Below are 12,524 nucleotides of genomic sequence, written 5' to 3' on the forward strand. Positions count from 1 at the left end.
TTGTGAAATGTTCTAGGGGAAACCCAAGATCCCAGGTTGCACATATCCCCTTGAATTAGCCTTTTTGAAAGATCTACATAGGAAACCCTTGATTGAAATTTCCACAAAAGTATGGATTTAATAGGGGGGTTTACAATTGAATTTTACTAAACTTTGGAGCCAAATTTAAGGCCTTTATGAACAAAATTCTAAAATTTTGGGAAAATGCACAGCAGCAGGTGATACTGATGAATCAGTGCAATTTATCAATTTTCTAAAAAAAATGTTCATAACCACCTTAAAATGTGTCCTAAAGTTTTGTAAATTTCAATTGTGAACCCCCCTAATATACTTAGATTAATGGTTTTTGTTTTCACTTTAATTACAGTCAAACCTGTCTAAGGGCATACCCTTTGGGAGAAGAATTTTGATATGACTTTAGGCAGGTTATGCCCTTAGAGATGGTGATTTTGCAGGGCAACCAACAATACAGGGAAGTATTTTTCCATGCTGTTAGGCAGATTATGTAGTTAAAAGGGTATGCCCTTAGACAGGTTTGACTGTATCATCATATTTGTCCACTGCCTATTGGAAGGGGTTGACAACTCCCAAGTTTCATGAGACAACTCCCAAAAACAGAGGGAGCAATATCATATTCTTTGGTCAAAAGTATGCAGACAACTCCAAAAAAATGGGGGGGGGGGGATATTTAAACAAAAAATTGAAACAAATGGGTGGATGATTCCCAAATGTCTGCCAAATTTGTCCAACAACTCCGAGTTTCACGGCCATCTCGCTGGTGGAGAGATGGCCGTGAAACTTTTTGGTGGTGCCACTCTTATCTTTTTCCAATTGTGTCCCGCATATTTTCCGGACAACTTGTCAAATTGCTCTGGTGTCGTTGCTGGTCATGTGGAATTCCAACTTTGCTTGAGTGTTTGCACAGAGGTTTGATCTTTGTCACTAGCTACTTTTATTAGTGCTCAGTCACTCCCTGCAGTCGGCGGCACTTTGTTCACCACTGAGCCCCGCATAGGGGAGAAAGTTGGCTGGGGTGAGGAAAATCCTCATTTGGAAAATCCAAGACCCCTCTGCCATCCTTTTTTGAAACTGCTGTATGTCCAAGGCTGTACACCAGAATACCTTGCGCAAGTATGTACTTAGTTAAGTTAGGTTCGAGCCATTGGCTGAGTTTATGTAGGCGACATGTCCCGACCGGCCGGGCTCGAAAATCGACTGCCCATGAGCCAGACGCAAGCCCTCAGGCGACTCGCTCAGCACGCCCAGTTCCTCGCCCCTGCCACTCGCACGCTCAGAGTCAGCAGTCACTCAGCCAACACCATGAGTTCTCAGAATAACACCACCACTCGGTATGTCCTGCCTGCCTTGGGTGGATGCCAGCTCAAAAAAAAGTCTGAGTATGTCTACTAACTACTTTCCCACAGATTGATCGGTGCCCCGAATACCTTGGGTACGTCATTTTGCTACGTCTTATTTTTTTCGGATTCCGACACCTGCTACAGCTTTTGAGTGAGAGCTCACCAACCTTGTATGGTTAACAAAAAAAAAACGCATCGCAGAGCATCGGGTTTATCTGGAGAACAATGGGGCTGTGATTTCTGCCTTCCACGACTTGCCGCTGTTTGCGAATGAGCAACGCAACGTGTTCAACATGATCGTCGAGGTGCCGCGATGGACAAACGCCAAGATGGAAATCTCCAAGAGCGAGCCATTCAACCCGATCTTGCAAGACGTCAAGAAGAACAAGCTCCGATTCGTCCGCAACTGTTTCCCCCACCATGGATACATTTGGAACTACGGTGCTTTCCCTCAGGTCGGCTTTCTCCTTCCCCATCATCTCTTCTTTTCGTCATCTGAATCCAAGTATCATCTTTCTATTGTTTTTTTCTTCAAGACATGGGAAGACCCAGCTCACACCCACCCTGAGACCAAAGCCAAGGGAGACAACGACCCCCTCGACGTGTGCGAGATCGGTGAAGCAGTCGGATACGTCGGACAAGTCAAACAGGTCAAGGTTCTTGGGGTTATGGCCCTCCTTGATGAAGGAGAAACTGACTGGAAAATCATGCAAGTTGCTGTGACTCTCGCATGTTTCCCGCGCGATGATTTCATGCTGACGCTCGATCAATCTTGCGCGTAGTGTGGTGGATGTCAATGATCCATTGGCCCCCAAGTTGAACGACATTGAGGATGTCGAAAGACACCTCCCTGGCTTGATTCGGTCAGTTCACTGCCCCACCCCCATTCTCACCGATCGAGAATACCCAATCTAACCCCGCAACTCGACACAGGGCTACCAACGAATGGTTCCGCATCTACAAGATCCCCGATGGCAAACCCGAGAACCAGGTAGGCTTTCCTCCTCCTCCGTCTTCCCCCTGCTTGTTGACGTGTCCATTCCGCGACTGACGTATGTTTTTACCGCTTGTAGTTCGCCTTCTCTGGAGAAGCCAAGCACAAAAACTTTGCAACCGATGTAATTTTGGAGTGCCACGAGGCGTGGAAGCGCTTGATGAAAGACGGATACTCTGGCATCTCGCTGTGAGTATAAGACTTGCGAGTGGATCGATGTACAAACTCTCGACTGACTTTCAACAAAAAAATCTACAGGGCCAACACTACTGTTGAGGGATCCCAACACCGGGTCGGACACGCCGATGTGCCCTCTGACAGCCGTCAAGATCCTGCGCCCATCGACCCCAGCATCTCCAAGTGGTTCTTGTACGTCTCTTTTTTTCTAGTTGACTTGTCTTTGACCGTTCGACTAATGTGCTGAGGAACTTAACACGTTCGATTCACAGCATCTCCGGCCACTCCGTATGAGCGCCACTTAGACTTCTCACTATTATTTCTTCCTGCTTAAAAACCATATGAGGTGAAATGATTGAAAGTAAATGTATCCCACAAAAAACAGTGGTGCTGAAACCATTAAGAAAGCTAGTCCATCACAAGCGGATGAATTTGGCGAAGCCAAAAAATTGGCTGGTATGTAAGTATTTGCGCGGAAGAGAAAGAAGAAGAAATTTTCAAAAAGTTGTCAAGCCAAATATAGATGATGATTGGAAGTTTTTGAAAACATTGGAGTATTATTAGGTAGATTTGCAACCAATTTTGATTCATATCAATTTAAAAATCAACTCCAACCTTTAATGAATCTTTTTTTTTTTTCATACTTGCATAGTCTCAAAATACCACCTGAAAACAAGCTTGGAGGAATCAAATTGAAATATGGTAAGGAGGTTGGTGACAAAGGAGGATCTGCAAGTGAGGAAGTCAAGGGGGCAAGCAGTACTTATGAAATCTGGAAGGTTGGGGAAATGAATTGCAGTCAACCTATATCAAACCATTCTCTGTCTGAGATTAATGTTTCAAGTTTCCAGGGTATTGAAGGGCCTTCTGACAAAGAGAGGAAGACATCATCTCTGGTCCTGTTCTCCATGCATTGAACATGGCCTTGACTGTAAGTGAAAAAGATCACATTTATCCAGGCTTGCTGCAACCAATGAACCGGCACAGACAAACAACACCACAAGAAAAAGTCAAGCAACTGCTAGCAGTTGACAATGACATATAACTGTAAGCCTCTTGAAAGGAGGGTCCATGGGAACCCGCCCGGAGGGCTCTCCGCAGGAGAGGCTTACACATAATTTCTGAAGTCTGTCAGGGAAAGGAAGGATATTCAACCCCAGAATCACTAAAAAATTATTACAAAATCAGCAAAATATGTACAAAGAAAACTGAATGAACAGATTCATTGGCAGTGCTGATGCGCACCCTCACCCAAAATTTCAAGCAAAAAGCTCCAAAACTGATTGAAGGAATCCGCTTTGAAGGTCAAAGGAATCCTGAAGGATATTACTGTAGCGTGATATGTGCGGCCTTGATTGGCAACACTTCCACTTGTAAAAATAAGAAAAAGAGAGTCATATGGTAGAATGGGATGTATCATGCAATCTTGGGGAAAATCTCTCCCTAAAGTCTAGAGATGGCCATTAGCACCCTCTGGTGGGTACCTGCCACTCTTCAGCACTACAGAGCACACATAGAAGTGGATTCAGGCACAAATCTTGTAATTGTTCATCCATAAATCCCATTCAAAACTCATTTGGAAATCTAATGTCACATTCAAAAATGTGAAAAATCAAAAGTTTTTCTCATGTGCATAATTACTCATACTAGCCCTCAGATGTAAACCAATATGAAATCAAAAATGGATTCTATGGTCAACTTTACCCTTAGTCACCACTGGAAGTATTACTGGAACCCCAGCCAGATTGGAAGTTACACCCCTTCTCACGCTGACAGACACCCTCACATGTCCAGCCTCACTTATCAAGCTGTCAGACCACTCAAGATTGGTGGTCTTTACAATTGCAATCATAAATGCATAAACATAAAATAAGTGAATTTGGCAGGGACATACTTACATACATAATCCCAAACAAAAGCCATTTATGAATTTATGTTTATGCAGTTGTGATTCAATTTTGAAGACCACTATTGCTTGGTGGCACCTGCAAAGGAAAAACACCTGCCAATACCTGGGGTTTCTCTTTTGTATGCCTTCCAGGCACCATGGGTGCGTAGTCTAGAAATATAAAGCAGGGCAGGAATTACAATGTGAAAGCTTATGTTCAAGGCCAAATGGTGGGTGCACAAGCTGTGCGATTGAAGTGACTAGGCTGTAGAGTTTGACACTGTTGTATTTCATCAGTCAATTGACAATGTATAGTTATGATAACAGTTGTGTTAGGTCGCAAAGTCGCAAATGCTGGTATTAATTTCGGTGTTTGTTATCATTTTGTCGTAGCTTCCGCCGATGGAATCACTTATAAGTGCGGATAAAAGAACACTTTTTGTACAAAAATACTTATGGACGAGCAGGACAGGGAGGGGGGACTTGTTTTACAGGATATCACGATCAGCTCGAGAGATAGTATTGAGGTGATCAAAGGTCAATCCGCGAGGTAGTCTGTCGGCTTGGGATCGTGTACCACTTCCAATTCTGCTCGCCTAGCCTGCTCTTCAATCTCAGCCGCCTCCCTTTCTCGCTCAGCGCGGGCGAGCAAGCGGATTGCTTCTTCCATCATGTAAAGTCGGACTCGGGTCGAGCCTGTCGTGCGGCACTCAGGACACTGAACCCGAGCCTCCGCTGTCTTGCGGAGTTCTTGCGGTCTTGAATCGGATGGGTTCGACGAAGCCGCCCAAGCATCTATGCATTTTTGGCAAAACGTATCTGCAATTGTTATTGAGAGGGCACGATGTCAGGATATTGGCAGCTTCAATCGACCATAGTGCACCAGCCAAAAAAGGCCACGCAACTTACGTCCACATCTTAAACTGACTGCATCCCCCTTTTCGAGACCATTATAGCATAGTGGACATGTAAAACATTCCCGAAGGGTGTCGATAGTGGATGAAAGCCTTTGGTGCGATTGGACTAGGGTGGAAGATGAGAGGGGATATTGGTTTGCATCGTCCTTCAACCGTTTGATAACCTATCGAGAGTTGAAAAAAATGATGACTTTTTTCTCGGTTTAAATATGCTTATATACGAATATGAATTGAATTAAGGTGGATTGGAGGAGAGAAAATGAAAGATAATAGTAATCATCCATCCTCCCGGTAGTCAACTTCACTTACCACATCTTGTGAAGCTATTTGGTTCTTCAGTTCGGCCATGTTTTCCCAAGCCGCATCGCACTGCTGACTCGAAATATCCATTAACTTGCAAACGAGTACTTTTGAATCAGTATATGACGTTTTCGCCCTGGGCGTAAACAAACGAAGGCAAGAGAGGAGGAGATATGATAAGAGAAGAGTGGCGCACCTTTGCTCGCTGTCTGATCACATCTTCAAGTTCCAGGACCTTCCTCTCGGCATGAGTCTTGGCCATCTTGGCCACTTTCAATTCGGCAGCCAAGCGGTGGATAGTTTGTGTCTTCGATTCTCCTGGTTTCTGGATTGCCGGAGGATTGATTTGAGGATGCGATTTATTGCGGTCGTCGAGTTCGATTGGAGCCATGGCTGGATCACCGATAAAAGGGGTTGCTGTGAGGAAGTTGTTTTGGTCTACCTGTCGTTACGCATACTATCCACGGATTCGAAAGACCCCGGTCCCGATCGAGGGCCCCGTGGAGCCGAGCTTAACCAAGCCTCTCTTGAGGAGCCCCGCACTAACTTAACCCCTCGCTTCGGAGGGCCCTACAAAACTGTGGAGGTCAACTTAAGGCCTTTATGATCAAAGTTTTAAATTTTTGGCAAGCTGTCCATGATGGGTTGTTGCTCATCAATCAATGCAGCCTGCCAACTTTTTTTAAATAAAATCTTCATAAACAGGTTAAAATAGGGGGGGGGGGGGATCACAATTGAAATTTGCAAAACTTTGGGGCACATTTCAACCTGTTTATGATTTTTTTTTTGAATTTAAGCTTCACTGATTGATTAGCAACACCCCCCCTGGAAAGCTTGCCAAAAGTATAGGATTTTGTTTATAAAAGCCTTAAGTCGACCTCCAAAGATTGTAAAATTCAATTGTGAACCCCCAAATGTGTCCTCAATTTTTTCAAATTTCCATTGTGAGCCCCCCTAAATGTTGGAAATGAAAGCTTACATGAAGAAAGCTGATGATTTTCCCCAATTCCCACACCCATCTTGTAGTCAACTGTCACAGCAGTCAAAAAATGAAGGCTTAACATCCTGAAAAAAAATAACTGAACTTCTGTTTCTAGTATAATTATTAATATACATATATTGTAAGTCCAAGGATTTCTTTTCCAGCTTAGGATTTCTTGAAGATTGTTGAAAAATTTGGTTCTTAAAACTTTTGGTAAAACATCTATTTCTGTTGGTAATAATTGCTGACAGGAATGAGGATTTTTGTTTGTAAAAAATCAACTTCTATTTCTTCCACAGCTCTCTTGGGATCCTTGCTAATATTCAACTTATCTATCAAACATTTTGGAAGCATTTTGAGAAGGTTTAGGGTTTCTTGTAAGATCCTGTTGAATGTAATAATTGTATTGACTAAGATTTAATGGCAAGCTTGTTGATGCTTTTTTAATCTATGTAGATGGATGATTGTATGATCTTCAAGCACAGAATGAAGTGCAATGAATATGATGATGAATAATTTGGGGCTGGTTCTTTTGATGAGTGATATTTGATATTGGATCTGATGCTGCCATTGTGAATTGCACCAATTTTAGTATGTAGGTAATTAGTTCAAAAGAGAACTATGTGGAAGTTATAGTAATGGATCTTTCACATCAAACAACCAGATTCCTGAACCAGGAAGACCAACTCCTGACTTTGTCTTTGTCTGTAATTTAAATGCTCCTGCTCGCCTTGAACTAGCATAGTTTATCTTCCATTCCTCAGTACACAAGATAACAAAATATAATCCCGAGCAGCTTGCATGTGATGAAAGACTTGTATGTAGAATATTGTGTGATATGGGGAGGAGTATGTATTCCCCGATGCGCCGCTGGCAGCCCGAGTCCCCGAGGGCTCTAGCATCCACCCCCCGCTGCAGCCCCCCTGGTTTGAGAGCCGGACGCGGGGCGGTCGACTCAGACTGGCCGAGAACCACACTCCAACGGGCTGGAAAATGGCAGCAAACAACAGCCACCCAACAAACGGACACCAGATCCCAGTGACAATCGAAGCGAACCAGTTCAACCAGATCAAAAACCAGATAATCGCAACCAAGCAACTCTCTCGCAACCTATCCCTGTCAGACAGCAATCTCAGCCTCACAAATCAGCAACAGAACCACTCCGAAGCTCCATCATCCTCATCAGCAGCAGGCGCAACAGTAGCACTAAACTACAACAGCTTCATCGAGCCAGTAACAGCACTCAGGAATACCATCGCGGCTCATGAACAACATTCAATCGTACCCATCCCAGCCTACTCTCAACCGAGGAACTGGTGCCTACCGAGCTTGCTGCCGACTGGCTTAGACCCTTACACCTTGAAACATCAGAGGGATAAGCTCATCGAAACCAAGATCAAATGGAGACTCAACGAACTCGAATCCTTTACTGCCAACCTACCCGACCATTCAACCATCAACCCTCAGGAAGGTGCAGAACAGAGTCATCAAGACCCTCTTGCCTCATCTTCCTCCACAACCGACTTCAGCAATCAAAAGTTACGAGCCCTGATCGAAATCAAATCGTTGAGGCTACTACAGAAGCAGAAAGACTTGAGAGAGGAGATGATGACCGGAATCAACCAAGCCACCAAGCTGAACCTTGTAATCGATCGAACCGCAGTCAAACGCCCCAAGAAACTCTTCCTCAGGGATGCCCGATATACTGAAACAATCGAACGAAGACAGAAGTTGGACCGAGAACAAAAACTGAAGCAGAAACATCTCGACCATATCTCATCGATCCAGTCCCATTCGAACAGATTCAAATCTGCACACTACGAGTCCAAAGAACTTCTGTCGAGATTCGGTAAATCGGTGTCCAAGTTTCATGTTGAAGCCGAAAAGGAAGAACAGCGAAGGATCGAACGACTGAGCAAGGAGCGGTTGAAAGCCCTCAAGGCCGACGATGAGGAGGCCTACTTGAAACTGATCGATACCGCCAAGGATACTCGAATCACCCATCTCTTAAGGCAGACCGATCAATACCTCGAAAACCTCAGTCATGCCGTCCTCCAGCAACAGAACGATGCAGTCCACAGGGATGGCCAGATCCATGTCGACCAAGACCAAACTGGGGCTGCCATCGATGAGAGTGCGTTTGGCGCTGCGCCCGTCTTCGATGATGATAGGGCTGCCGCAAACCAAGTCGCAACCTCTACTGAAGGCAGCAAGGCCGACTATTATAACGTTGCTCATCGCATCAAGGAGGAGGTCACCAAACAAAGCTCTCTCCTCACCGGCGGTCAATTGAAAGAGTATCAAATTAAAGGTCTTCAATGGATGGTCTCACTCTATAACAATCGACTCAACGGAATTCTTGCCGACGAGATGGTAATCCCTTTTTTCGTTTCCTTCAAAGTGTTTATGCTTCTCTAAAAGCAAACTGGAAACTAAAACAGGGTTTGGTTCTTCTAGGGTCTCGGAAAGACGATCCAAACGATTTCACTGATCACCTGGTTGATGGAAAACAAGAAACAACCCGGTCCTTACCTCGTGATCGTCCCCCTATCAACCCTACCCAACTGGACACTGGAATTCGAAAAGTGGGCTCCAACTGTCAAGGTGGTTGTCTACAAGGGCTCGCCCAACGTTCGAAAACAACTTCAGGCCCAGATCCGTCAGGGTCAATTTGAGGTCTTGTTGACTACCTATGAATATATCATCAAAGATCGACCCATGCTTTGTAAGATCAAATGGGTGCACATGATCATCGACGAGTAAGCCGTATTTCTTTTTCGACATGTAGCTCGTGATCTAATCCTTGTTTGCGCGCTTTTTTCAACAGGGGACATCGAATGAAAAACTCACAATCGAAGCTCTCGCTGACCTTAACGACGCACTACCAATCGCGTTATCGATTGATCCTCACGGGTACACCGCTCCAAAACAATCTACCTGAACTGTGGGCGCTGTTAAACTTTGTTCTACCCAGGGTGTTCAATTCAGTTAAGTCATTCGATGAATGGTTTAATACTCCCTTCGCCAACACCGGCGGTCAAGATAAGATCGAACTGAACGAAGAAGAGGCCATCCTAGTCATTCGTCGGTTGCACAAGGTTTTACGGCCCTTCTTGTTGCGTCGATTGAAGAAAGATGTCGAGAGTGAACTACCGGACAAGGTTGAGAGAGTGATCAAGTGCAAGATGTCCGGCCTACAATTGAAACTGACTAATCAGATGAAAGTTCACAAAATGATCTGGACGGATGTCGATAATGCTACCAATACGGCAAAGGGAAGCAGTGGGACGGGTGGAGTCATGAGAGGTTTACAGAACGTGATCATGCAGCTCAAGAAAATTTGCAACCATCCGTTCACATTCGAGGAAGTCGAGAGGACCATCAACGGCCCTGATAAACCGACCAACGACACACTCTGGCGAGCTGCAGGGAAATTTGAGCTGTTGGATCGAGTATTGCCAAAGTTGTTCAGGACTGGACATCGAGTTGAGTTCTCTTCTTAAGCCTCTCTGAGTTACTGATTTGACTGATACCCCGAAACAGGTCTTGATGTTTTTCCAAATGACTCAAGTCATGGATATCTTTCAAGATTACTGCTCTTATCGCGGGATTAGAAACCTTCGGCTGGATGGAATGACCAAGCCCGAAGAACGAGCTGAATTATTGAAGACCTTCAATCACCCCGAATGCGGTATCGACCTGTTTATCCTCTCGACCCGAGCTGGAGGCTTAGGATTGAATCTTCAAACGGCCGATACGGTGATCATCTTCGATTCCGACTGGAACCCCCATCAAGATCTCCAAGCCCAAGATCGAGCGCATCGGATTGGACAAAAGAAAGAAGTCCGGGTCTTGAGACTTATCACCAGTAAGAGTGTCGAAGAACATATCATGAGTAAAGCTCAATTCAAGTTGGATATGGACAAAAAAGTCATTCAAGCTGGTCGTTTCGATCATAAAAGTTCTGCCGAAGAACGAGAGACGTTCTTGAGAGAGTTGTTGGAAGATGATGATAATGAAGAAGAGGGCGATAATGAACTCGGCAAGTATATTTCTTCCGATATCTATTAGTTGACCTGCCTGCTAACATTTCTTACCCCTTTCGATTTCTTTGGATGATGAATATCAGGGGACGAAGAGTTGAATGAAATGCTGAAAAGATCGGACGAAGAGTTTGAAATATTCACGGAAATGGATCGCGAGCGAGCAGCTGAAGCGGCTCAACAGTGGAGCATGACGCCTGAGGGACAGGCTGGCAAGCCACTACCAGAAAGGCTGATGACCGTTGAGGAGTTGCCCACTGTATATTCCAAAGACATAGCCCCTATCGTGTTTGATCCGAATGCCGCCGAGGAGGAAGAAGAAGGCGGGGGCAGGAAAGCCCGAAACCGAAATGCAGTACATTACGACGATGGTAAGTGAACTCAATATTACAAACAGGCGCGTGACTGATTAACACTTCTTGGCGGTTGATAGGATTAACGGAAGAACAGTTCTTAGAGGCCGTAGAAAATGAAGAAGATTTGACGGAAGTGATTGCGAAGAAGAGAGGAAAGCGCGCGATGAGACAGGCCAACAAGATGAAGAAACGGGGCGCCAACGAGAGTGGGGACGAAGACCCGGAAGAGGAAGAGGAGGATGAAGACGAAGAGGATGACGATTTCGTCGGGAATGGAAGAGGAAACGGTCGGACGAGCAAATTGAGTCGCGCGAATTCTTCGACTAATCATTTCAGTCATTCTCCCGAACCTAATCGTAAACGTAAAAGAATCCTCGGCGGTAGTCAAGTCGGAATCGACGACTCTGTTGATGGCGATTCAGAGCGCGGCATCCGAAAGGTAATTTCCATGTTTCCAGAACAGAGATTCTTACCGTTTACGACTGGAATCCAATTATTTTTTGCTGACTCCCTTTTTCGTGTGAAAAGCCGCTTTCGAATAAGAAGAGGAAAAATAACGCACATGGAAATGGCGAAGATGATGCGTTACTGAACTCGTACCGAAAGGTCATGAGAGAATGTTACGATGCATTGATGAAACCAATCGCACCTGATTCGGGTGAACGAAGGATCAACTTGTTTATGGATTTAGTCAATCGTAAACAATTCGTAGACTGTTGAGTATCCTGTCCCCCTTTTTTAAAAAATAAAGTGCATGCTTATCTCAAGTATCATACTAATTTTTTCTGTTCCTCAACTTATCACTCGGTTGAAAAACCTGGTAGATTATCAAATCATCAAGAAACCTATCTCAATGCGACAAATCAATAAACATATCACATCCAAATATAAAACCTTAAAACAATTCAAGGATGATGTATATTTGATGTTGAACAATGCGAGAATTTACAACGGTACGTCGCTGATCCGCCCAGCCCAGACGTGTCTTCCAAATTCACATCTGATTTGTTTTCTTTTTCTCTTCGTCCTTGATAGAAACGGGATCTTATGTTTATCTCCAAGCGGATGCATTGCAAGATTATTTCGACCATGTCTTTCAATGTAAGTTCATCTCTGGAAAATGGAAATGACAGTCTAATAAATTGACTAAAACGTTGTTCTTTTCCAATGCATTGTTATGGGCAAATCAAAGGTTTGGTGGACGAAAATGGAAAACCTAGAGATGAGCCACTCCCCCAACGGCCTCCGAATCCTGACGGCGACTCTCAGGACTCATCTTCCGGCTCGGAGTCCAACCATGATGATCAAACTATAGAACAACAGCCACTCCCACAACACCACCTACCACCTCAACATCAACATCAACAGCAACAAAGCCAACAGCACCTCGCACAACAGCAGCAACTCGCACAGCTCCATCAGCAACAGTTACAGCAACAGATGCACCATCAAATGCATCATCAAATGCAGCAACAGATGCATCAACACCAACATCCAGGACAATATTGA

The 12,524-nt window shown here is 44.6% G+C and overlaps 3 protein-coding genes across 3 annotated transcripts; 2 read left to right on the forward strand and 1 right to left on the reverse strand.

The window, feature by feature from the left end:
• Positions 1 to 1,185: 1,185 nt before the first annotated feature.
• On the forward strand, positions 1,186 to 2,823 carry PtA15_7A702 (uncharacterized protein; the record flags this gene model as incomplete). The annotated part of the gene is made up of 9 exons (XM_053171337.1): positions 1,186 to 1,349; positions 1,425 to 1,450; positions 1,560 to 1,813; positions 1,895 to 2,067; positions 2,141 to 2,221; positions 2,292 to 2,349; positions 2,432 to 2,541; positions 2,611 to 2,721; positions 2,802 to 2,823. The coding sequence occupies 9 exons, from the start codon at positions 1,186 to 1,188 to the stop codon at positions 2,821 to 2,823; spliced, it is 999 nt and encodes a 332-aa protein (XP_053022528.1).
• A 2,132-nt stretch (positions 2,824 to 4,955) lies between these two features.
• Positions 4,956 to 6,025, reverse strand: PtA15_7A703 (uncharacterized protein; the record flags this gene model as incomplete). Its single annotated transcript, XM_053171338.1, has 4 exons — positions 4,956 to 5,236; positions 5,327 to 5,498; positions 5,644 to 5,727; positions 5,831 to 6,025. 4 exons carry the CDS (start codon positions 6,023 to 6,025, stop codon positions 4,956 to 4,958), a joined length of 732 nt encoding a protein of 243 aa, XP_053022529.1.
• A 1,453-nt stretch (positions 6,026 to 7,478) lies between these two features.
• On the forward strand, positions 7,479 to 12,524 carry PtA15_7A704 (uncharacterized protein; the record flags this gene model as incomplete). The annotated part of the gene is made up of 11 exons (XM_053171339.1): positions 7,479 to 7,498; positions 7,576 to 8,989; positions 9,074 to 9,375; positions 9,444 to 10,101; positions 10,160 to 10,658; positions 10,746 to 11,030; positions 11,093 to 11,454; positions 11,544 to 11,730; positions 11,840 to 11,968; positions 12,051 to 12,116; positions 12,208 to 12,524. The coding sequence occupies 11 exons, from the start codon at positions 7,479 to 7,481 to the stop codon at positions 12,522 to 12,524; spliced, it is 4,239 nt and encodes a 1,412-aa protein (XP_053022530.1).

Source organism: Puccinia triticina, chromosome 7A (genome assembly GCF_026914185.1).
Source record: "Puccinia triticina chromosome 7A, complete sequence".
In the NCBI taxonomy this organism is placed as follows: domain Eukaryota; kingdom Fungi; phylum Basidiomycota; class Pucciniomycetes; order Pucciniales; family Pucciniaceae; genus Puccinia; species Puccinia triticina.